We start from the raw sequence: 25175 nt of genomic DNA, 5'->3' as shown, positions 1-25175 counted from the left end.
GTATTCCGCCCTAGTGGTGGACAGTAGTAAGATACATGACTTTATTCAAATACGATACTTACATATTTTTTGTTTTCCGTCCACCGTGGAAACCATGAACATCGAAGTAACAGTTAAAAAATCAATTAACCTGTTTTTCTCAAGCAAGTAGGAATTGACCCAATTAAAGGTCCAATTCCCATATTACGTAAAATTAACTTGTAACCTCTAAGCTCAGAATGTTGTTACCTCATCAAAAACATACCCTGTGTTTGGTTTTGTTTAATTCACACATGTTTGAGTAATCCTGTTATTATTAGTCTGTCTACAGCTCAAAATGCTCTGTTCCACCTTGTGATGTCATGAAGCTGTAGTTTTGACGTTAACAGGTATCTTTTACCATAAATTCAGTAGAGATGAGCAATTTCAGGGCAAAAATTATCCAAATAATTTTAGTCAAGGTGTTTAAAAAACAGTGGAGCATTCCTTTATTAACAAATGAGATCACAGAGTGTTTTTTGTGAGAGAAGACCTCGACCTAATCTGGAGAATGTGTGTGTTAAACATGTGTGAATTAAATTAAACACAATTCCACATATCTTTGTGATGAGGAAACAACATTATAACATATTCAGATTAGAAAATAGAATAATATAGTCCCTTTAAGATAGTTGTCCTGGGCATAATTTTAGGTCACATACAAATTCTTCTCTATCTCACTATAGATAGGCTATGTTTCTACTAATTGTAGTGATAGCAGTCCTGTTGTATTATTAATGCCAAAATGTTGGTAGCCTACTGTTTTTATGTTACAAGTTGAAAAAGATGGCTACATTCCCTGAGATTATGTTGCTCAATTGTTTATTTTGACATAAAATATAGCCTACAAAATGTGTTAATTAGACATTATCAACCATATCACTTGCAAAAATTTGTTTATTTTCAATAATAATCAATTACTCATGACCATTAAGCACCCTTTAAGATACAACTTTGGACTTTATTCAAGTTGTAGTCCTCAGCCTGTCCTGAACTGCAAATGTTTCTGCCACTAACAAAGGGAAGATTATAGTAGCATCTCCACAAACCTGAAAGGTTTAGAAGGATATTGTCAAGTCATGGTAATATAAAGGAGAAATAAATGAAATAAAAAGTACAGTACAAACGTGTATTCTACAAAAGATGATGTTTTAATGTGGCAGCACACGTTCAGAGTGTGGTGCTGCTGTCAGGTTCACCTCTGCAGGTAACTTAAATTAAGCAATGGTGAAGTCAGTTTAACAATGACAACAATTAACCTTATAGGTTTGACAGAAGCTGTATCAGCTCAAGCTTGGACCCCCTCCTCCTAAGAGCACTCTCTGAATCATGTGCATAAATATGTTGTTTGCTCAGTTTAGACTGCTGTAGAAAGTTGTGAAAATACCTTGACTGGTTTGGCGTTTGGGCTGATTTTTCCCCAGGACACAGCCTCATCAGGAGCTGCCCCTGAATCACAGCCGTCAAACTCATGTGCTGTGTTGACATAGACGGCATAGTCCGCTCCATCTCTCTACAACACATACTCTGTGTATAGGCTACTAGTATGCAATTCATTCAGAGCATCTTTTTATCTACCATAACATGCTTTTGATCACACTAATAATTCAGTATTTTTAATGATAGGCTTAATATAAAAGTGAACTAATATAGAAGTAGCAATGTAATGATTATGACCTTACCCATGCATTAGCATTTAGGATGTGATGTTTAGCTACTCCTCCTCCAAGAGCTATAATCCCTGAGCTGTTGCAGGCATTCACCATCTCCAAAAGTCGTGTAATGTCTGAAACCATAAGTAAAAACATAACACTGTGAAATAAATTAAAAAGGGAAAAAATCATCACATTGAAAAGTTGATTAAAAAGCCTGCAATGAAGAGAGTTTAATTTTGATTAAGATGATCTATTTATTTATTTATAAATAAATCGATAAATATGTACCATTTAGGCTAAACATGTTCCATTTCACGTTTGTCTCCCAAAATTTGGAAAATTGTCTCAAGTAAGAAACCATTATAAAAAAAACAAAAAAACAACAACACCCTGTTACCTTGAATAATGTCCAAAACTAGACCTGGCCTCTCTCTTGAAAACAGATAGAACATATCTCCTAGAGCGCCATCAGTCAGAGCAGGACTGAACACTGGGATGTTATTCTGAAACATTAAAGAGGCCATTACATTACTGTACCACAAGAGGGCGCCAACTGACAAAATTCAATCAAAAGACAATTTTCTGTTTAATACACAAATCACGTGCGTTAGTTCACCTTATAGGCCCAGTAGTACACGGACTCAGGGTTGTTGATTTCTTTACCAAAGCGATGAATCATCTTGGAAGGTGTCCAGTGAATGCCCTGATTGAAAAAGCATAGGCTGTAGCCTATTATATGTAGATTATGTTATTCTTTGTGTTGTGGTAAATACTGCACTGACCTGAGTGTTTTGTTCTGTTAGCATCTGCTCCAGTATCGGCATGATCCACTTGTCAAATTTTTTATAGTTATCATCCAGCATCAGGGTGTTGCCTGTCCTGTGATGAAAGAGCAGCTTTGAAACCTTTTACACCAAGCACCACCTTATGAAATATTTGTCTCCCAAGTACCACCAGATATTCTGGCACAAAAACTAATCTTAAACTGGTCTAAAACACACCGAAACATTTACTAAATAATGTCAAAATTGGCAATAAACCAGTTTTAGCATAAGTCGGGATGTTGAATACATTTCTATAGCACACATGCAATGTATCTAATTAAAACAAAGTCTAAAATGATGAAGAACCTTGAGTACCACCAAAAGAACCCCCAAAATTAAGGCAGTGCAGCAGGGTACTGCTCATGTGTGAGATTTAACTGACCACCTTCAGGTTATAAGAGCACCACCGCTGCGTTGTGTTTAAATTTGTTTACATATATTTATTTATGGTTTCTAAATATGGTGTCCTGACCTGTTGAAGCCTTTCTTGTAGAGTTCTTTACCAGACATTTTGAAATCTCCAAGGTAAACTGGACCCAGACATTTGATAAGATCTTCTTCTATTCCTCCAGCTGTGGTCACAAGCACATCAACCTGTACAGAGACATTAAATTGACTGAGTGAGCCAGGGAAAAGGTTCCAATATGCCCAACACTAGTTGAGGTAAACAGTCAGTATTTGGCCTAATAAAATTAACATGAAATCCACTTTGCGTTTTATGGTCAAGTCTTATAGTAGTTGTGGCTAACAGTATCACTGCAAGTAGGAATAGTTACAGAAGTAGCAATAGTAAATAGTGAAAGATATGTGTATGTGTGTACTTTGTAAAAGAGCAGCATCAACTATACTGGTTAGTAATAACAATGGGTCAATTATGTACAACCTAAGATGTGATATTCAAAAAAATAAAAATATCATAGAAGTCAGTTCAGAATTTGAAAAATAATTTTACATTGTCTACATTTACTGGCATGTGTACGCCTATTATTAGTGAGTATTTGAGTACCATTCGGTGCTGTACGAGGTAGCGAATGGTTTCTCTGATGCCACTGCTGATCAGATTGGAGGTGTAGCTCAGGAAGATGGTGCAGCTCCTCAGACAGGGGCAGGCTGAGGGGTCTTCTTCTACTTGTCCATTCTCTCGCTTCACAGGCTCCTTCCTCTTCTTTATCTGTGGTAGATGTTTGGATTAAAGGCTGTAGTTAACACGACAGCAGGTTATAAATCAAAACATAATTCACCATGTTGTTGATCTCAGTGACCGCCAGACCAAAGTGTGTGGCCTGGAAGCCTGTGTTGTAGTAGGACTGGAGTAGGGCTTTGTGATCCACTCCCAGGTTAAAGTCATAGCCTCTGATCTGAGGGGTCTCCTCTGGGACAGGGTCACACTCACGGTACAGCTCTCCATGAATGGGATGATCCTTGTGTGCCATTTTGTCTTAAACATCAGATATCACCTCAGTTAGACTTGTTATATCAAATTGTAACAAGGGAGACTAATGTACATTCACACCCAAGTGTCTCTCAGCACTATTTGACTCTGATTACTTTACATTAGCTTTTAAAGAGTCACCTTTCGAACTTACTCCGGACACCCAGCGGCATTAAGTGACAGTGAGTCTAGCAGTTATCCAATAGCTCCACTCATCACATGCTCTTTAAAATCCACACAAACTTGTGTTTAGTTTAGCATCCCACTGCAGATGTGCCGCAGCCGCACAGATAAAGGAGCAGTAATATTACCTGCACACTTTGCTGACAGAGGATGTGTGAAGTTTGCTTCCTCTCGATGCTCTGTTAGGTCCCAGCGGATCCACTCTTACCAAGCTACGTTTAATAGTTAATGAGCCCAATGCGTTCAACTAATCCAACCCGCTACCTTTCCCTCTTTTAGCTGCTGGATAGTGAGGGACTAAACATGTAATGAAAAGCAATGATATAGCAGCATGCAGGGTTTCCCTACAGCCAGGAGAAGAAAGGGGCATCCCTGACTGATGACTTAATCCACTGCAGAGTGCTGCACCATGCACAGTAAAGGATGAATGCAGTCCTTCTGAAAACTACTCACTCATCACAGTGGACAGTGTCAACACATACAAGATTATGTACATGTACTTATGAAGCCAGGCACTGAGAAAGTGGGTTGGCCGCTGAGGTGGAAGTACTGCCTACTAGGGGTGGGTCTACAGAGCTTTGTCCCACTACAAACTCCGCCTATACAGTGACTTTTGAGCACATTGTTTACTATTCCACATATAAGTGATCTCAAATATGCCAAATCATGATTTAAATAACAATACATTCTCCCAGAAATGGGATTGTGAAACATTATTATAAAACAATTTATATATTTGTATACACATACTGCTTTTTTAGTTTTGTTAATTTGTGATGAATATTTTGTTGTTAAATTCTGAGTTGTGAAAATGCTGTAAAGTCAGATTCCCCTCATCACCGCAGAGCCCCCTGTACCAGGGCAGCCCCCACCCCCCCCTCCTCACTTTTGGAGCAGAGCCAGACTGCTGCTTAAGCTAACACCATAACTCAGATGCTTAGAGCAGCTTTCTTGCTCGACAGTTTTGCTTTGGTGGTGTGCTTCGCATCAGGATTGCTTTGCCTGGACTTTTCACCTCATTGCACTAAACCTCTAGCACACCCATGCAGTATCTGTACTCATCACAATCTTGTATTGTCACTATTTTAAAGAAAAAAAAAAAAGCAAGAAATCAAGAGTTTCTAATAATACAGTTTATTCTCAACACATTGTAGATACAATAAAAATGCTCACCTCTTAAATATAGCAAGAACCCTGTATTTGTATTGTATTGGCTCCAAATAACATTATCATAAATAACAGGCTATCATTATCAGTTACAAATATGAAATAACAAAAGATTATTCATTATTAGTATAAAATCTGAATAGCACAATATATACTCATTACCCCTACTTGCCCTAGTTCACCATCAAAACACCTAATGTCAATTTATATTGTCTAATTTAGTAACAACTTAAGACAAAAAGCTGCATATGAGAATGGCTAAAATACAACACAGCCCTTATCTGTATGTGTTCATGCGTTTGGCAGTGTTAGTCCAACTTGTGGGGCAAGCTGGTAGAATAACGTTTGGCTGAAAGACTTTTGAAAAAAAACACAAGATTTTCCTGCATGAACTAAAAAGCAATGAAGCAATGTAGTCTATCCCTAACTAATATCCATCATAACAGCCTTTTTCTTGGTAATACAGAGATATGGAGCAGTTTGAGCCACAACAGACCTCTTCTGCTCCACTTCCCATTGTGATAAACATGCTCTTGACCAGTCTTATAGCCATTGAGATATGGCCTTGGTTAAACTGGTTTGAGGACAAAATGTTCTTGTCTTCTGCAATGCTATGATAAAATAATCCAGATGCCCAGTCGGTGATCATAATATTATGGCTGATAGGAAGAGGTAAACAGCGAACTATAGAAGAGGTTGGTTGGTCTGTCAAGTCTGCAAACGTTTAGCATTAAGATTAGTTTTACAAATTAACAACTAAATCTGCTGTCTTGTCTTGGACTGCAAATGTCTCTGCAACTAACAAGGGAAATACGAGGGTGGCATCAGCACATATCTATAAGGAGACAGACATCACATGCAAAAGAAATGTTAACATGAATTAGTCCATACAGAGAACAGTTATTCATTTATTACAACAAAAGTATACCTTGACCGGTTTGGCATTTGGGCTGATTTTTCCCCAGGACACAGCCTCATCAGGAGCTGCCCCTGAATCACAGCCGTCAAACTCCTGTGCTGTGTTCACATAAACGGCATAGTCCGCTCCATCTCTCTGCAGAAACAAACAAAGCAATAATGCAAAATCATGTTCTATTCTTAGTGTATATAGTGTGTATATTGTCACATATATGAACCAGTTACATTTTTATTATAAGCAATACTTACCCAAGCATTAGCGTTTAATATGTGGTGTTTTGCAACTCCTCCCCCAAGAGCAATGATACCTGTGCTATTGGCAGCCACAGAAAGGTTGTTTAGTCTAGTAAAATCTGTAATGAAAGAATGGATTTGCTATTCAAAGATCCTATATTACACAAAATTGATTCTTCTGAGCTTAAAGCCATGTTATAACATTGTTACCTTCTCAAAAACCCAATAACCCAGTTATGAAGTGGTAGTATTCAAGTTAAGAGGTACCTTTAACCTTTAGATCAACAGAGACATGCAATTCCAGGGGTAAAATCATCCAGATAATTTTCATGAAGATGTTTCATGTCAGGAGTTTAAAAACATAGTGGAGCACCTCCTGTATTACCAGTGTTTTCCTTTTTAGAGAAGAACTTAGCCTAAATATGCAGGGTTTGTGTGATAAGCTACAAATAGATATATTTTTGATGAGGAAAAAACATTGTAACATAGATCAGAAGATGGCATGAAACAGGCCCTTTGATTGATAGAGCACTCAAACATGTCAAAATAAAGGTTCAGTTACCTTCAATTATGTCCAAATTAAGGCCTGGATTTTTTTTGGAGAACAGGTAACACATGTCTCCAATAGCACCATCTGTCAGAGCGGGACTAAACACAGGAATGCTATTCTGAAACACAAAAGGTTCATTTAATTCTCTTGTCTTGACTAGAAGTAATAAAATGAAATAATTTAATTAATAATGAAATAAAGACCATTTGTACTATATGGCATTTTACCTAGACACCACATTTTGTGGACTAGTGCTTTTGCACAATACAAACACATGTGCACACCCACAGAAGATGGTGCAGGAGCAATCAATACATGATACAGAGTCAAATTTTAACAATTACAACATTTTGTTTTTTTCATTTTAAAGATCATTTACATTTTTACCATACTTGAGTCTAATTCATGACATTTGCAAGGACAGCGTAAAAAATTTGTGGTGGATTATTGCAAATGGCAAAAGCTAAGAAATATCCAGATATTACTTTTGTTTTTGTCAATATCTGAAAAACCTACTTGCACTAATTAATGAATCGTTAAACTAGCCATCACCTGGGTGAAGGTGTAATTATTGTATACTTTAATACATGATAAACATAATCTTTGTTGCTAACTTTGTCAGTTCACATAACACAGTTAATGAGTTATAAGAGTTGTCAGTCACTCACCCTGTAGGCCCAATAATACACTGAGTCTGGATGATTGATTTCTTTGCCTAGACGATGAATCATCTTTGAGGGTGTCCAGTTAATTCCCTGAATGTGCCAAATAAAAACAATGTAAGATCTAGAATCCTGGAAATCCCCTGTCAGTTGATCAGTGTCATGTTAAAGAGCATTTTCAAAGAGAAGTGGGTTAACATACCAGACTATTCTGCTCTAACAACATCTGATTAAGAACAGGCACAATCCACTCCTCAAACTTTTGATAGTTATATTCAGGCATCAGGGTGTTCCCAGTCCTGTTCATAAAATCAGCAACAGTGGTTTTAGTAAGCAATTCGCTCAAACAATAATATAAAAACATATTTTTCTTGTTCATAAGTAATTAAACTGAAAATGTAATAATTTAATATTCATTTAAGTGATTTTTGGTCTAGGCTTAAATATCAAAAATCTAATTGAGAACTGTAGCATTAGCCACAATGTTTCTAACATTATGTGCAGGGTTCAAACTCAGTCAAACTTTATTTGTATAGCACTTTTCATACATTTGAAATGTAGCATAAAGTGCTTCACATGCAACAGAAAAATTACAATGATTAAAACAACAGCAACCTCACACTCAGTCCGTTGTTTCTTCCATATTTACAGCAATTTAGACAGAAACATAGCACATAAAGCTCTTAAAGGTTATAGCAAACATGTCAAACCCAGGCCCAGGGGCCAAATTTGGCCCACGATAAAATTATATTTGGCCCGCGAGATCATATCAAATATGTATTAGAGCTGACCCGGCAGCTACAGATAGATTATAGAGACATTATTTATTAAAATTTTTGTTATTATTTTATATTATGTTTGTTCTGGATTCAGTGTTTAAGCAAAACTATTATTAAACATTTATTTTAATAAAAAAAGGTTTAATATTACATATCTCGAAAGAAGAGAAAACATGCAGATGTAGTTGAAATTTTTCAATAAATATTTAGTATGGCCCACAACCAAGTCCCACCTTTTAATTTTGGCTCTCTTGAATTTGAGTTTGACACCCCTGGGTTGTTGTAAAAATGAAGAAATTATTATTATTATTAAAACAAAACAAAAAAAAACCCAAAAAAGAATACTACTGCAAATGACGCCTCAGCATGAGATTTAGTTTAGACTCTTGGGACATTAAAATATAAATGCCTGAGGACTTGAGGGTCCGAGAGGCTCATATGGTAAAAGCAGATCAGATAAATAAATAGGACAAAGACCATTAAGAGCTTTATAAACCAGTTAAAGTACTTTAAAATCTATCCTGAATCTCACGGAAAGCCAGTGCAGAGACTTCAGTACCAATCCAGCTTTTTCAGTTACCAGTTTTGATACTATGGCTTTAAGTATCTGCCGATATCAATTGACACCACAGACTGAAAACAGCATTTACTTCCTTTAAACAAAAATATAATAACACAAAATGTCTTATTGTGACATTGTGTGTTATCTAGCTGTTATTTATCTCTCAAGTAACTAAAGAGCAACTTTGTATAGAAAAAAGTTAGAACTTTTTGAGACTTTTTGAGCGACTTTTTACATCAGTTCATATGTTCAACCAGGATATTGTCTAAATCGATATTTGAAATCTGGTATCAATCAGCAATTCAGCATTTTTTTCAGTATCGGATACCAGAGTCATATCGGTGCAACCCTAATTATGTGTATTATGTCAACCAGTATGGCAATAATTATTTGATTGTGCAGTCCTAAAGTCCAGGACAGTGTAGTGAACCTGTTTAAGCCCCTCTTGTACAGCTCTACGCCAGGTGCTCTGAAATCTCCCAGATAAACAGGGGCAAGACATTTGATAAGGTCTTCCTCGACTCCTCCTGCTGTGGTCACAAGGATATCCACCTGAATGAAAAGAAGGAGAACAAACAAATGTAGAAGAAAAATCATTTTAATAACCAGCACTCCATTCTGTGCCATTATTTATACTCAATGTCATCAGCAGTGCATGGGTCTTAAATTAAGCTTTATTGTAACAACAACCTGGCCATAAAGAACTGATTTACCTGGAACTACAACAGGTGAGCTGATTTGTGCTCTTAAACGAGTTCCTTTCAAATACCATTGCAGTCATCATTCATTAGTCATTAGCCAGCTATTTCTAGTTCACCTGATCACTCTCATGTTTTTTGTTGAAAATCAAACTCCTAAACAGGACACTGAACACTCATTTTGATCACAGGCTACTGAAAACGTGTTAAACTGTTAGGCGTGTTCTATCAAAAAGTACTAGACTCAATCAATTTAAATTACAAAAATTTATTCCCCTGACAATACAATTCTAATACAGAGCTCTGGGTCAGATCGTTGTCCCTAACTGCCTACAAACTTACATAGGACTTACATCAGGCATCTGACCCCTTCTGAATACTTCAATCCAGTTTTTATAAACATCCATATGAATATGCTAATAATATGTTGAGCAGGTTCCCGCCTTGAATCGTTGCCTTGAAGTGTCAGCATTTCTTCTTTGGGGGAAGTGACAACCCCCTCCAAACCATTGTAAATCACACCAAGTCTGTTTAGATAAGACAGTTGGTTAGCTCCACAAAGCAAAGGAATTTGCTTAGAAGCACATAGGTTACCCATTATATAGGAAACACAATGGTACTGTTCAACAGATAAGATCTCAGTGTTTAAGCTTCAACTCAATGTGTAACTTCATTAAACAATATTCAAACCACCACTTGATACAGCCTTCATTCACCTGATCACTCTCATGTTTTTTGTTGAAAATCAAACTCCTAAACAGGACACTGAACACTCATTTTGATCACAGGCTACTGAAAATGTGTTGTTTAAATCCATTTTGTATTTTTTCTAGGGATGTAACAATAACCGAAATATCGTGATATCGTATTGTCAAAGTTTTTACAATAACATCGTGGACCATCAATATATATCGAATCACAAGTCTCTTTGCTTAAATTAAGAGTTATGGTGCAGCAATAGCTAAAAAAATACAGAGAGAACTACATAGACCATGATCCTTTGCTCCAATTTCAGTGCAGACGACAAGCACTTTTAAGTCTTAGTTCTTTGGATTAAGTCTTGTCAAGGCATTTTAAGAGGAAAAAGTAAAATATTAACAGTTTTTCCTGTTTAGCCTCCACAAAATATCGCAACAAATATCGTACCATGAGATGTATATCATGAAAATATACAGAGAGATTTGGATATTGTTACATTCCTTATTGTAAGCCTTTCCACCACATCGTGAACTTTCCCACGATATCGCAGTAAATATCATAACGTGAGGTTCATACCGTGACGATATCATGAGTCTTGGATATCGTTACACCGCAAATTTTTTCTTGAAATTTTTTGTCTATGTTTGCTAATGTGTGCATTGTGCCACTATGGTAACTACAGAAACATTTCGCTATAGGAATAAATTCAGTAAATCAGTAATGATAAATCCGCTGCTGTACCATTCGGTGCTGCACGAGGTAGCGAATAGTTTCTCTGATGCCACTGCTGATCAGGTTGGAGGTGTAGCTCAGGAAGATGGTGCAGCTCCTCAGACAGGGGCAGGCTGAGGGGTCTTCTTCTACTCGTCCATTCTCTCTCTTCACGGGCTCTTTCCTCTTCTTTATCTGTGGGTGCAAATCCTCCCGCATTCATTTGTTGGATTAATGTAAAACGACACAACCAATTACCATTCTTTGTATTTAAGAAGACATTAAATATTACACTGAGCTCAGAAAGAAAACCACACTTGTTCTTCATTAAGTTTCACTAAGTATCTTGAGTATCTTTTTCTGATATTACAAAAACAGACTTTACACGAAATGCAATATCTAAATAAATTATGATAGTTTGCTTTCATTTGTCTTTATTCATCAGATTGTATTATGTCTAGCCAAATCATAATTCATATTTAAGTAATATTTTTGCAGCATCTCGCCACATTAAACATTGAACAGTCTGCTTTAAAACTGGGTGTATTGTAAATGTTAATTTACTACTTATCTTAACTTAGATCTCACCATGTTGTTGATCTCATTGACCGCCAGACCAAAGTGTGTGGCCTGGAAGCCTGTGTTGTAGTAAGACTGGAGTAGGGCTTTGTGGTCCACTCCCAGGTTAAAGTCATAGCCTCTGATCTGAGGGGTCTCCTCTGGGACAGGGTCACACTCACGGTACACATCACCATGATCATGATTATGAAGAGCCATGTTGTTTGAAAATCTAAACAAAATAACACAACATTTGCTTATACAATTGATAAGAAAAAGTCTATTGCAAGATTTCTAACATTAAAAGGCCTATATTATGCTATTTTCTGATCTATGTTAAAATGTTGTTGCATCATCACAAATAATAGTATACCTGGAGTTGTGTTTTGTTTCAATCACACACGTTTAACACAAAAACCCTGCATATTTACACTGAGTTCTTTTCTTGTAATGTCTTGTGGTAATACAGGTGTTCCACTGTGTTTTTAAACTCCACACATCTTTACTAGAATAATTTGGATGATTTCAGACTTGTCAATCTCTACTGAACTTAAGGTAAAAGGAGTTGTTAACTTACTACTGCTTTGTGACATCACAAGGTTGAACAGAGAAAGTTTTGGAGATGTAGACGGACTAATGAAAAAGGATTACTCAGACATGTGTAAATGAAACAAAACACAACTCTAGCTGTGTTTTCAATGAGCTAACAACATTAACACACGGTTTAAAGCTCTCAAGAGTCAATATCACGTAATAAAGACTTTTAAGCAAAAATAGTCAATAAGTTACAAGTTGAAGTAAATACCTGGCGTACAGTAAGCAGCTGTCCTAGAATTGTCTGTCCTCGGGATGTTGCTCTGTCAGTTCCCCACAGAGTATAGAGCAGGCAACCTTATCAACCTAGGTTTAAATAGTTAATGAGCAGAATATGCAGAATCCAGTGCAGCCTGCATGTTCTGCTTTTCCTGTTTCTCCTTGAACAGTAGCAGATTATTTTACATACTTTTGGCAATGCTATGTTAGTGAAGTAGTGGACTGTTAGTCTCCCGTCTCTAGTAGTGCTCTTAAACTTTTACTTTGAAATGTAACTAGGCTACAATTTTTCAATATTTGCTCTTGCTTTGCGTCATTTTTGTTGTAACCATTTGTTAGAAATTTATGAAGAAATATTATTTTTTGAATACACAGCAGCACCAAATTGTAGACTCTACCACAACACTAACTTTAGGAAATTCTGCTCTACACAAACTAGTTACTTTAAACAAGTTTCCATCATTTTCCCAAGAAGTAAAGAAAACTCTGTTTAAGCTTGTGGAATATAGTTTAGTTTAGTCTTTATTTGAAGGGACAATGTAGAGACATCAAAAAGTTTCCCTCTACAGTTCCTATGCAGAACTTAGTGCAAACCAGGTCATCATGGTAAATGAGGATCTGTCCTTAACGGACCTAACAGGTAAAAACATAGAATATGATATATGTGTATATATATATATATTTATATATATATTTATGTATGTGTGTGTATATATATATATATGTGTGTGTGTATATATATATATATGTGTTATGTATATATATATATATATATATATATATATATATATATATATATACACACACACACACATATATATATATATATAGCCTAACACCTGGTGGTTAACTTCCCATGGAAAAAATCATGTATACCTTAACTTTACTGTCAACTTATATTAACAAATAGTCATTTGTTAATAATTGAGAAAGGCAGTTACCCTAATAAGCTATAAACATGCAGCCTCTCCAGTCACAATGAGCCAGGTTCTGACAGGAAGACATGTAGAACACTGCACTTAGTTTTCACCCTTTTGGAGACATTTCAATGATTAAATTCATTTTCAGGAGGCTGATCCCAGCCTTAGTTACCAATTGTCTAACATTAACCTGTTTTAGTCTATATCTGAACTTTAAAATGTGTTGTCATATCATTTCGAACTAAGTTTTAATTTATTTATTTTTTGATAGTGTCTTAAACACGGCACTGAGTTGGCCAATTTAACCATTGTACCTCAAATTTCAGTATTTCTGCATCCTGTGTCAAGTCCAGAGTTCCACATTTGATCAATTGTGGCAATATGAGACGGGCATAGAGGTTGTGACAGGAGGCCATTGTTGAAAGGCAAAGACGACCACGACCTCTAGTGTTTCTGCAGCCATCAGCACATGGGCTTTTCACTTATCAACAGCACCACAAATGCAACCCAACACGCCCTTATGCAATGAGAAACCCATACCTCGTAACACTAACTTTCCTCTACTCATTTCAGGCCAAACCACAGCCAGGCCTCGGACGTGTATATTCTATTGTTAGACCAGGAACTGAAATCCAACAATCATTTGAACATGCCATGTTCCCATTCTCTGAATAATGTGGCCCTGGGTCGCTAAATGATCTGTTTTATTGTACAACTGCCTAGACTTTTTCAGCAGCTCTTAAAATGCTGAAATCTGATATGGAAAGCAAATTGCAATCACAGCAGTGTTGTTAAAATAAACAGTGTCCATCAGGACACAAGCCACATGGCTCTATATAATCATTTTAGAATGAAAAGAATTAGCCGATTTAGGAATAACAGGAGGGAATACTACTATTTTCCTGGTCAAACATTACATGTCATCTGGTAGATGGTGACAGTGCATAGGATTTTCCCTTGAAAATTGTACACATTTTATTTTAAACAAATCCAAAAGAAAAATGTAATAAATCAAGATTTATAAAACACTTTATTCGCTCCTATGCACAAGAATTAAATAAAAAGGGATACATCAGACAACATCCCACCTGCAGCACAGTCAAGCTAAGAAACAGTACATGCTAGCCTTGATAAACAAATGGATTGGTTAAGCAAATGTGTCATCTTCAAGGTATGCGCCAAGCACAGACTTGCTTTAGTGTAACTACATCAAATCTGGCAGATTCAAATGGTCCGCTATTAAAAAAAAAATCTTTAAATAAAAAGAAAATGAAAAAACTTTTAAAGTCCAAAATAATTTGTGCTCTATAGCACAAAAAAATAAAAAAAAAATAAATAAAAAAAAAACATGTAAAAAGCTGAATTTTATAGTCTTGTTATCAGTGATAAGCTACCTCTGGTCTGAGCTTTGCCTTGGAGCACATACAAAGACGACACAGGAGACCGAGCCACTGAAGCATCAACTTCACAGACAGGTAAAAATTTCAATTGCTAAAATGATTAATGCACAACTTCGAAAAGGCAGAGGGGGTGTCGAGGCTCAGCTTATAAAAAGGTCTATAGGGCGATCTACAGTCTTTAGATGTGATCCTCGACGGAGGGAAACGGTGACACTCCAGAAACCTAAACAACCTCACAGTAGGACTGGTACTAAAGTACATCTAGGTACACACCGTATATTTGTAATAAAACACCAAAGGCAAAAAGCCATAGTACTTCAATTACAGTCATCCACTATGGACAATGTCAGGTAAAGCTGGATAAAGACCACTGCTTTTAGTTTAGTCATCTTTTGTCCAGAAGGGACAGACTGTTCACATTTGTGGCATTATCCTACACAGTTTTAACGGATGAGTATATGGCATTGCAAACACTATAATAATATCAGGAGGTGGAGTAGCATCTTCTCCAGCAGTGCATTACATTGCCATTAACAAAGCTCTTAGGCATGGTCCTCTACAAGGACCAATAAAATTAAAGAAATATAGCATGCAACATTCGTGACAAAAAGAAGCCCTCGTAGGTGAACAAAATCATTTTGCCGATATAACAAGCCAGATATGCACTGACTGATGCAAGTTTGAAATATTGATGTGTCCTTTCTTTATAAATGCTATGTAAGTCATTGTGTAAGCTACATTAGAAAACTATGAGGGCTCATGTCATATCTCTAGTCATTAACCATTGCTTAATATAAGGCTTAGTTTAGCAAGCCATTAACAATCCTAAAATCACTTATCAAAAACTATCTCAAAAATGAGTACAACTGTCTTTGCAGTTTTAATTCTAAATTTCTTAAGAAAAAGTGCATTTATCAGGATGAACCAATTCATTCTTTGTGATGTCTAATCGCTGTCATAACATTTTGTAAATACTAAATGAAGCAGTAGCAGCATTAGGATTCTCCACTTGCCTACAGTATAGTCAATGATCAAATGAAAAGTCTCTTAAATTATATCTATAGTCTTCTTGATCAGCCTCTTTAAAACTATATTGTACTCCCTAAATACTGAAAGGGACCGCAACAAAACCATCTTTAAACTATGGCATCCCTCATAATGACAAAAAATCTAATATACCAACTCGTCATAACTGAGGAGACATTCACTCAAACATGCATTAATTTGGAGGTGATCAAAACCATGCAGAAGAGTTGTACTGCAATGGATTGAAATTTCTTCCAACAAGAAAAGGGTGCAAACTAAAGTTGGCGAAATTAACATGTAGATTCATAAGCACAACATATGGTTTGGCTGTTACATTGTCAAGAATGACATTTCCTGCAATATTAAATGTAAAAGCACATTTTTATGCCCCGGGTAACACCTGTGTCAATCTACTGACAACAGGCAATATTTGGGACTGACATCCTATTGCTGGTTCAGAATATATTTATGTACCCTTCCATACCCCTCCAGCAGGTCATGTAGCATAAACACCTATTTAGCCAAGGGAACATTTGAAACCAGACTTTTCCCTCATGATTTAAAAACCCTTATGGTGTGGTTTGCTAAAGTCACTTTTGAACGTAATGTATTTAGCGAGGCATTGAATCTGAGAGGTATATGTACTGTATAACCCGAGTGTACCCTCCCACACCCTCTACCCTTCCCCCCCCTCCCTCACAGATAAACACAGGGTGCACAGGGGTGGGAAGAAGTAGGACATCCGCTGAGTGGACAGTCAAGGCCAGCCCCATCCCTTCAGCTCATGTTTCTCCCGATGACATGGCTAGTGCAATGAGTTCGCTGTAACCCTCCCCCACGATAACCTGCAAAAACAAACAGTTTTATCAGTACGCCATTTGAATCCAATATGAATCCATCAAAATATATGGATGAATGTGAGTCTCAGTATGGATCAGAGTTTATATTGGGAACACAGTGTATCATTGCATGTCAATGAGCTGGGATTGTCATCACTTCCAAATAGGGAGTAGATCTCAGGTTCTCTGTGGGACTTACCTAGCAGGTCAGTGTCCTGTATGGACTCGGGAAAACAGGTTAGACGCCATAACAGGCCGAAAGACGCTCCTTTAGTAAAGGAGGGAACTGTTCAGAAAACTGCTGCCAGTTTTCTTCCCCAACTTGATCCTTAAAGCCGTGCAGAATCTTCAGAACAGAGAAACAGTTAGAACTGACTAATGAAAAAAGATGATTGCATTTTTGTCTTCAGAAAGCTGCAACAAGCCCAACCACACATCAGAAGAATTATGTCTACAGCGCAAGTCAGATTTCGAATGTCTGATGAAGTGATCATCACAGTGTGGTGACAAAACAGTCTGGACTGACTCATATCTTACCTTATAAAACATGTCTCTCAAGTCATCCTTAGGGCTTACCCACGATGCTACAGCATCACAAAAGAAGATGAAATCCTGAGGGGAAAAAATTGCATGAAGGGCCCACTATCAACTTAGTAAATCATTAACTCCCAAATGAGTAGCACACCTGCACAACGCCGCCTGGGTTGACACCAATCATGACACAAATCCCTCTAAAGGCAGAGTCTTTCTCCTCATTGTCTCTAATATTTCTCAATGAAGAACACCTGAAAAATACAGCAACAATTTATTTAGTCATGTGTTCAGAGGGAAGGCGGTGTATTTTCCACATTGACAAAAGGGATTTACCATGGTCTAATGAACTGGGGCAACTGTGGAGCTACTTCCTGAGGACAAACATAACCCAGTCTACCAATTGTAATGGCTGCAGAACAGAAAAACATCAGTTAACCAGTTGCTGACAAAGATATGGACAACTTCTATAATGGACATTTACCCGTGTTTTCCAGGAGGGTCTTGGGTGTGTTGGGTCTATTAATAATTTCCACCAGATGTGGCAGAACCATACCTACATAAGGCTGCATCTCTGTACCTGAAAATCCACAAAGACAAACATGCGTGATGACTTTCTTTTGCCCTTGTAACTACCAGCTTGACAAGTCAGTCCATTGTTCAGGTAAAAACTTTTACATTTTCAGTAATTAGAAATTCTGTTTTTCTGGATCAGAACAAAATAGGAACAAATTGTATCATTCTATGTCAATGAGCTGGGTTTGTCTTCATTTCCAGAAACAGAATACAGTTTTAATACTAAAATGCAAAAAAACAAAAACAAAAAAAACATACCCATCTGTATAGAGATCTCCCCAATTGCCCAAGTGGCATTGTTGCACACCGAAATAAACTCTGGGTTTAGGTTAAGTCCCAATATGGGCATAAACTCAGCTGAAATGTAGAGAAAACATGTTTGAACATATTGTAGCAAAATCAAGAGTGGCATCAGCTATTGCAAAGGACACAACTCACCAATGCATGGCTTAACATGCGGGAAGCAGGCCTTTGTCAAGTCACCCAGAAGAGCAAAAGAACTCTGCCTTACCTCAGGCATAGTATCCTAAAGACAAGCACATCATAATATGCACATGTTTCACATATGTTTAATTTCTTTATGTGAACTTCAACAGTAAAAATGCATTTAATTTAAGCAAAGGCAGATGTCATACCTGCATGCATTGAAAAAGTAGGGTCATGATGTTGGAGCGGGCCACCAGCTGCTCCACGTGGCCCCCCAAACCTTCAGCCAAACCACTTAGGAGATCCAGGGCCACAATCATGAAGTCTTTGTCTGGAGCTTCATACTGGTCTGGATGCTGGCTGTACATCTGATAGTGACAGCACTGATCAGTGTCCACTGCTAATGTATGTTTATAAAATGTTGTATTTCTGATTTTAGACTGAATAATCAAAGTCATATTTACCATTGCCTGAGCTAGTGTCTTCTGTACAAGTGTAACACAGCGCTGATACACTGGTTCACAATACGGGAGAAAACCACTCTGCAGGGCTGTCGCGACTGAAGACAGGCACTTTAGGAGAAATAAATACATTTGTAAACAGAATAAGCATTAGGTCAAACAAAACCACTTGCATACTTCTAGAAGTGGGAAGAGATCCTTGTCTTCATCCTTGAGCTCATTCCATTTGGCAATGAGTGGGGGCATTAGTTTCTGAATGTACTCCTGTTTTGTGGAGAACAGAATACATTTAGAAGCAAATTCAACCATACATTTAATTTCTTCAAATTGGTCAAAAGTGTTGATAACTCACTGGTTGGTTGAGGTGGTGTCCCACAGAGTCTGCCAAAGTCCCAATAGCATCATACAGGATAAGAAGATTCTTATGTTGGTATTTTCCAAAGGCAAAGACCAAAGTGTCCAGGATGAAACCCAGGTACGGTACCAATTCTGTACATGCCTCCTCTTCTAATGTAGCAAATGCACTTAAAACAAAATAAAACCGTTAACTGACAAAACTCACTCCACTCTGGGCTGCGCATATTAAAACCAATGATGTGGATCAGGCAGAATTATGGGAACAAAGTGTATCATTGTAATATCAATGAGCTGGGTGTCATCATGTCCAATTAAAAAAATAAATACAAGTATTACATAATGTTATCCTCACCTGCATGCAGCCTCCTGCACCCTCTTGTTGCCATCCAGAATTCGTTTTAGGAGTTCTGTCATAAGAGGTTTGAGGTAGGAGTCAGGGGGCTGGGACACCACCCAATGTGCATAGCGACTCAGAGTCCAGCAAGCAATGGAGCGCACCAGGGCCTTCTTGTCACAAAGACACTGGATGAGGTGAGGGATAAGCTCTGGCAGGTATGGCACCATGCCCTGCATGCAGCCTGAACAGGAGAGAGGGGTTCACTTGAGACAAAAATAACTTTTCATTTCAAATATATGTTATTACTTAGACAAACCTTACTGATAGGGAAATTACCTATGGACCTATAGCTCACACATTACAATATATTATAATAAAGAGAATGAATAAATATCTGGATCAGAAAATATAGGAACAAATTGTATCATATTATGTCAATGAGCTGGGTTTCTCATCATTTCCAGATGTAGGAAAATATGCAATGTATTGCTAAAATGTAAACTCAAGTGATCATTTCTCACCCATTTGTACAAAGATCTTGCCAGTTGTACCATACAGACAAAAAAAACTCACCCGCTTCACTCCTTAGCTCTGGTACAGTCCATTATTAGTTTAGTCTAGGTTTAGTCCATTATCATTACACATTGCTTACATGCATAGAGAAGTGAGAGTATGCTTTTTAAATCAGATTTTTGGCAATGAGAAACTGGTATTTGGATTTGCATTTTGTAAATTCAGTTCAAATAGAGTCCTGATGTGCATGCCAATGTAGTGAATGTTGTTTGGATTGTGTGACATATTTTATATGATACCATGTATGGAATGAACTGAAAGCACATTCATTACCTTCAGCTATAGCTCCCAGCACCAGGATACCAGACTCCTTAACAACCCAGTCTGGGTGGAACAGCAAGCCTTTCAGGAGTGGCAGGAGGTGAGGGAGAAGCTCATCGCGAAACACATTTGCCAGCACATCTAATGCTGCAGCAGAGCACTTCCCTTAAATAAATAAAAATAATGAATGGTCAAACCATAATTTATTCATGCTTCATAGGTCACAAATAAATTGGCACTTACTCAAGTTCCAGTCAGACAATGTATCATCATCGTCATCATCATCATCAATATCTTCATCCTCCTCAGCTTCACCACCTTCATGCTGAAGGGTGACAGTGCGCGACTTATGGAAACGGGGTTTAATGTCCTGTTCACTATCTGGTACCGCTTCATCCTCCTCTACATCGCCCTTTAGAGATGTCAATTCAAATACTGAATTAGATAGGACAAAAAGGCTATTTGCTAGATTACCCAACCAGCAATGCTTACCTTCAGTAGTATGATGTCAATTTCTGAATATTTCATTCCATTTACCAAAATGGGTATTAATCTGATATAACAGACAAATAATCAAAATGACATTTCTTTCATAATGTTTTAGGGATGGCGCAGTATTTCATTGGGTCTGTGGAAAAAGACTCCTTGCAGCCTTGAGGTCATGAGACCATTTTAATTATAAACACCCACCATGACAACAATATCCAAAGAATGGTGCAAAATTAATTTCAGTCCATGTATGTACTCACGTATGTAAGTTTTTTATATTATACACAAACACACACAGACTTCATTCCCGTTGACAGAACTGTATGACGACTGAGGGACAATATTTTAGTTTAGCATTGTAGAATATGCTACTCCACGGTTATACTGTGGTATTTAAAAATACCAGCCTATCCCTACTAATCATCCAAGTTTAAGAAAACCAAATGAAGAGAGACTTACTGCACCAAATGCCCAGAGAGGGCTTCCTTGCAGATGGGTTGCTCTGCCAGTGTTAGCCAAAACTCACAGGCTTCCAAAGCCACATTCTCATCAGGGTCCTGAGTACGCTGCAGCATGTACTGAACAAAAGATTCAAATCAAAAACTGAGAATGGATTTATGCATTTTTTGATGTACATTAAGGAATTTAAAATTTACCTGGATTATACTGTGCATGTGAGGGATAAGACGATCAACACGAACTTCCAGTAGCATGACAAGGGCTCGACAAACGTTTTTTCTAACTTCACAGTCCTCATCTGCTGCCAGCGCAAACAGGCTCTAGAAATTTGGATGCTATGCCATTAAATACATTATATAATGACAACAAAATCTGTACAAACAACTTACTTCAATAAAAGTGTCAATATTGTCCATCAAAGCTTGGGCTCTCCCAATGATGAACTGGTTCACACAGGCTATGGCATGGGATCTACAAAGAAAACATTTGTTAACTTAAATCTTTATTATCAAGTTCAGACCATGATTTTAACGCGTGAAATCTGGCTCAGACAGTATGAATACTAACACCTTCACTCATAGTCAGTTTCTCGGTTTAATCATGTCCAGATTTTATTATGTGGATAAACTAGTAAGAAGAATGCTTGGAGAGTAGACCTGATTTTTGGGCTGCAGTGCTTGAAGAATTGCAGAAATTTTGGGATCATGATATTGAGTGGTCTGTTAAGCGCATCACTGTCCAGCAGCTCAGACGAGTCCTCACAGATCTTCTGCAGTGCTCCAAACGAGCCCTGAGACACGGACATACACAGAAAGGCTGTCAAATGAAACGCAAACGTACACAGACAGAGGAGAGAACGAGACTCAATCAGACTTGACCATTACTGAGCCCCACAAATGATCAGGTCGATTTTTGAATTCTAAATTATTCTCCTACTTGGTGGCAAAGAAAAAGATTAAGCATATGCTGACCTCACATGTGTTGTAATCTTCAGAGTTAAGCAAGTTGCAGAGCTGTGGTAGAAGCTCTGGCCATGTCTGTAGTTCCCCCTTTGAGGCAATAGTTGTGATAAGTATACCTAAGTGCAGAGACGTTGGGTTAATAAGGGGAAGAAAAAAAAATCATTATTTTTTTCCTTTTATACAAACTGGATCAGACAGTATGAATACAAACACCTTCATGTACACTCAGGTATTTATGAATGATGCATCACATCCAGGAACAATAAATGACTGTATAACCAGGATAAACTCCAATTTGTTACCGATTGTGGCACGAATGAGCGGTGAAGGGTCGCCAATGCTGTTGAGACATTCCTTCTTAATGAAGTCTGCAACTGCTGGGGGGAAATTCTGGTAATGTGCTTTGACATTGTTTTTTAGAATAAGACCGCTCAAAGAACGGGTTGGCTCATCTATAAAGAAAAAGAAATCCATATATTTACACTACTACTGAATACATTGAAATCAGAATATGCCATTGTTCTCAACTCACCTTCAGTTTTTAAACGTGTAAGTACAAAGATAAGATAGTTGTTAAAGTCAGGAAACTGGTTAAGTTGTTCGAGTTTCTGAAATATTCATTAAGAAAACATCTGATTTTGATGCAACAATATAACAGATTTAGCAAGCAACTGAAAGGATACTTGTTGGACAGCTCTTTGTGTGACGGTGTTGGGAGATTGGGAGTCTTTGAGCAGCTGGAGGACCTGCTGAAGTCCCTGCTCATCTGGCTGCCACTCCATCCTGAGAAAAACACCAATGTTAATACAATTACTTTGATAGCCCCAAAAGTCTATTATAGGAAAGAGCACCAAACGCGCATAAAAATTATACGCAAGAAAGAAGTTACAAACGTCATAATTTGAGTAGCGCAAATGACAAAAATGAGGACAACACGAGCAAGCTAAAATCTCTGACCCAGTTTAATCGCTTCAAGTTAATCCTGCCCCCACCCCCACTCCACCAGGTCATTACAGGAAAATATTTACGCTTTGAGTCAAAATGTGCTTTTTCTTTTTGTACAAGTGGCTAACGTCGTTGTGTTGTGCACGTGGGCTGGAGCTCGTGGGTTACCTGCAGGGTCCAGGCTGCAGGCGGCGGCAGGAAGTTAGCAATGAAGCCGTTTGCTTTAATCATCTAAAACCCTTATCGACAGTTTTGGTCCTCGTATAAAAGCAATGAGTGCTTTACACCACCACACACGGTCATGTTTAAGTAAATACACAGACTGCCGAGCGTTTTTGTACACACTTGACCTCCTAATAACTGTTGCTTGGATTCAGGCCTGGTCATCCAAGGCATTTCACATTGGGTGGTCACAACGTGCCGGTCTTGGATTAGCCAACTATAAAACTCTACACGTATTAAACCACACAGGCAGATTCGCGCCAACCAAAATAAATAAATGCCTTCAGCTGATAAGGCAAGTGGAGTCGACGTTACCACCACGTGCAACACACCAAAGCAGAGATAGCCGCGACAGCCGTAAGGTTACAATAGATCCATGGGTTATACTAACAATGCTAACGCTACGTAGCCTGTAAGCTAAAGCTAAATAAAGCAATCGTACCTCAAAACGGCTTATTTTACTAAACTGTTCTAATCAAGACTGAAAAACTATTTGCGTGAAAAGAAAATCGATTTGTAAAAGCTGAGTCGTACTGAAATAACACTTACAATGATGACTTCAAATCGGTAGATGGGAACTGGGCCGCTCCTCCGATTTTTCGCAGCGCTTCTTCAAATGAGCCCGGAGCACGCGCACGCGGAGTAGAACTGACCTATTGCGGCTTCCGTTCAATCTCAAAGGACTATCCACGCGAGATTTATCAAGTTCTCGGAGAAAAAATAACCTCTTAGAGATTAATCCAGGGGTGCTCACACTTTTTCAGCATGCGGGCTACATACAAAATGACCAAGTCAAACTGCACTGAAACACTCTGTGCCCCTTTTTTGGACCCTCACCCACAGTTTGAGAACCCCTTCTTTAAGAGAACTTCCTCTGGCACTTTACACAAAACTGTGAAAAAAGTGAAGAAAGATTTTTAATCCTGTTTTTTTAAAGTTCCAAACTGGAGTTGCATTCTTTTCTGGTTTTGCAGTGATATTTACCAGCCTCTGCACGTTTACCAAACCAAACGCACATCGTGACAAACACAGATGCATTTGTGCACTTTTGTTAGGCGAACTTCAGCCAAATGTCGCAGTAACTCTGTTCTGTAGGTCTGCTCTATGCTGTAGACCTGCTTTGTGCCAACACTGTAACACAAATTTAGACTCGTTTTTGCTTCACGCTTCGTCTTCCTCTTCTAATCAGCGCGCACTGTGAAAGGGGCTTGTTTTCACTGTACGCAGGAAGGAGCGAGAGCGTGAAAAGGCGAGGGGCGGCGTGCTGACGTGAGGCAGATGGACAGGTAGGATGTTTAGGAAGTTTAATCTGCCCTGTGATACACGCTGGTACACGAGGGTACACGCTGTTGCAGACAAGCCGTGCATAGGGAGCGTGTGTATTTGTCGTAGAGTCTCCGCGGGTTTCAAATGAGCGCACAGGCTGCACTGAGACGCCCCACACGCTCCTGCACCCCGGTACAAGTTTATTGCCACAGCAGCGGCCGTAATGAAATATGATCGCACTTGTTGTGTGTCAGACCTTGAGTGAGAGACAAGACCGAGTCCAAACGCGAGTCCGAGACGAGACACGGCGATCTACCCACACGACCTTGGCGATCGGCTGGTAGATCGCAATCGACGTATTGAGCACCCTGGATTAATCGATCGAATTCATATAGTTTATGGTCGAACTCGCAATTTGCGCCCCACGAAAATACTGCTCTTACAGCGAGCCAGTGTTTGTGAAGTAGATATTCCCAGCAACCTGCTTTTGCGCTATATAAATTATCAGCAGGTGCAGGGAAAAGTGAATGCTTACAATTATTTACAAAAAAGAGACATTATGTTATGTTGATAGTCAATCGACAGTTAAGCAAGTAGGATAGTTTTTACTTGTGTCAGCCTAGGCTATGTTATTTTGGTTGAAATCTGATATGCAATTGCCT

At 38.1% G+C, this 25175-nt stretch overlaps 3 protein-coding genes across 3 annotated transcripts; all 3 read right to left on the bottom strand.

The window, feature by feature from the left end:
* Positions 1–645: 645 nt before the first annotated feature.
* Positions 646–4422, bottom strand: LOC110171140 (deoxyhypusine synthase-like). Its single transcript, XM_020936831.2, has 10 exons — positions 4241–4422; positions 3739–3935; positions 3504–3668; positions 2970–3091; positions 2456–2552; positions 2290–2376; positions 2071–2176; positions 1701–1804; positions 1406–1531; positions 646–1067 (listed from the first exon to the last, which is right to left on the bottom strand). The coding sequence occupies exons 2-10, from the start codon at positions 3928–3930 to the stop codon at positions 984–986; spliced, it is 1083 nt and encodes a 360-aa protein (XP_020792490.1). The 5' UTR covers positions 3931–3935; positions 4241–4422; the 3' UTR covers positions 646–983.
* An 866-nt stretch (positions 4423–5288) lies between these two features.
* LOC110171128 (deoxyhypusine synthase-like) lies at positions 5289–13156 on the bottom strand. Its single transcript, XM_020936821.2, has 10 exons — positions 12456–13156; positions 11681–11882; positions 11123–11287; positions 9415–9536; positions 7846–7942; positions 7650–7736; positions 6994–7099; positions 6447–6550; positions 6208–6333; positions 5289–6114 (listed from the first exon to the last, which is right to left on the bottom strand). The coding sequence occupies exons 2-10, from the start codon at positions 11867–11869 to the stop codon at positions 6022–6024; spliced, it is 1089 nt and encodes a 362-aa protein (XP_020792480.1). The 5' UTR covers positions 11870–11882; positions 12456–13156; the 3' UTR covers positions 5289–6021.
* Positions 13157–14394: 1238 nt separating this feature from the next.
* LOC110171763 (transportin-2-like) lies at positions 14395–25110 on the bottom strand. The gene is made up of 25 exons (XM_020937542.2): positions 23797–25110; positions 22764–22863; positions 22613–22688; positions 22383–22532; positions 22090–22196; positions 21775–21908; positions 21508–21589; positions 21316–21438; positions 21119–21237; positions 20663–20723; positions 20414–20582; positions 20183–20335; positions 19352–19577; positions 18995–19166; positions 18820–18906; positions 18646–18753; positions 18391–18549; positions 18194–18281; positions 18014–18112; positions 17664–17759; positions 17516–17591; positions 17334–17433; positions 17186–17260; positions 16848–16994; positions 14395–16654 (listed from the first exon to the last, which is right to left on the bottom strand). Exons 2-24 carry the CDS (start codon positions 22860–22862, stop codon positions 16887–16889), a joined length of 2667 nt encoding a protein of 888 aa, XP_020793201.1. The 5' UTR covers position 22863; positions 23797–25110; the 3' UTR covers positions 14395–16654; positions 16848–16886.
* Between the last annotated feature and the right edge of the window lie 65 nt (positions 25111–25175).

This window comes from Boleophthalmus pectinirostris, unplaced genomic scaffold (assembly GCF_026225935.1).
Source record: "Boleophthalmus pectinirostris isolate CB_2022bp ecotype Guang Dong unplaced genomic scaffold, ASM2622593v1 HiC_scaffold_17, whole genome shotgun sequence".
NCBI classification, from domain to species: Eukaryota; Metazoa; Chordata; class Actinopteri; order Gobiiformes; family Gobiidae; genus Boleophthalmus; species Boleophthalmus pectinirostris.
This window is presented reverse-complemented; position numbering and strand designations above follow the sequence as displayed.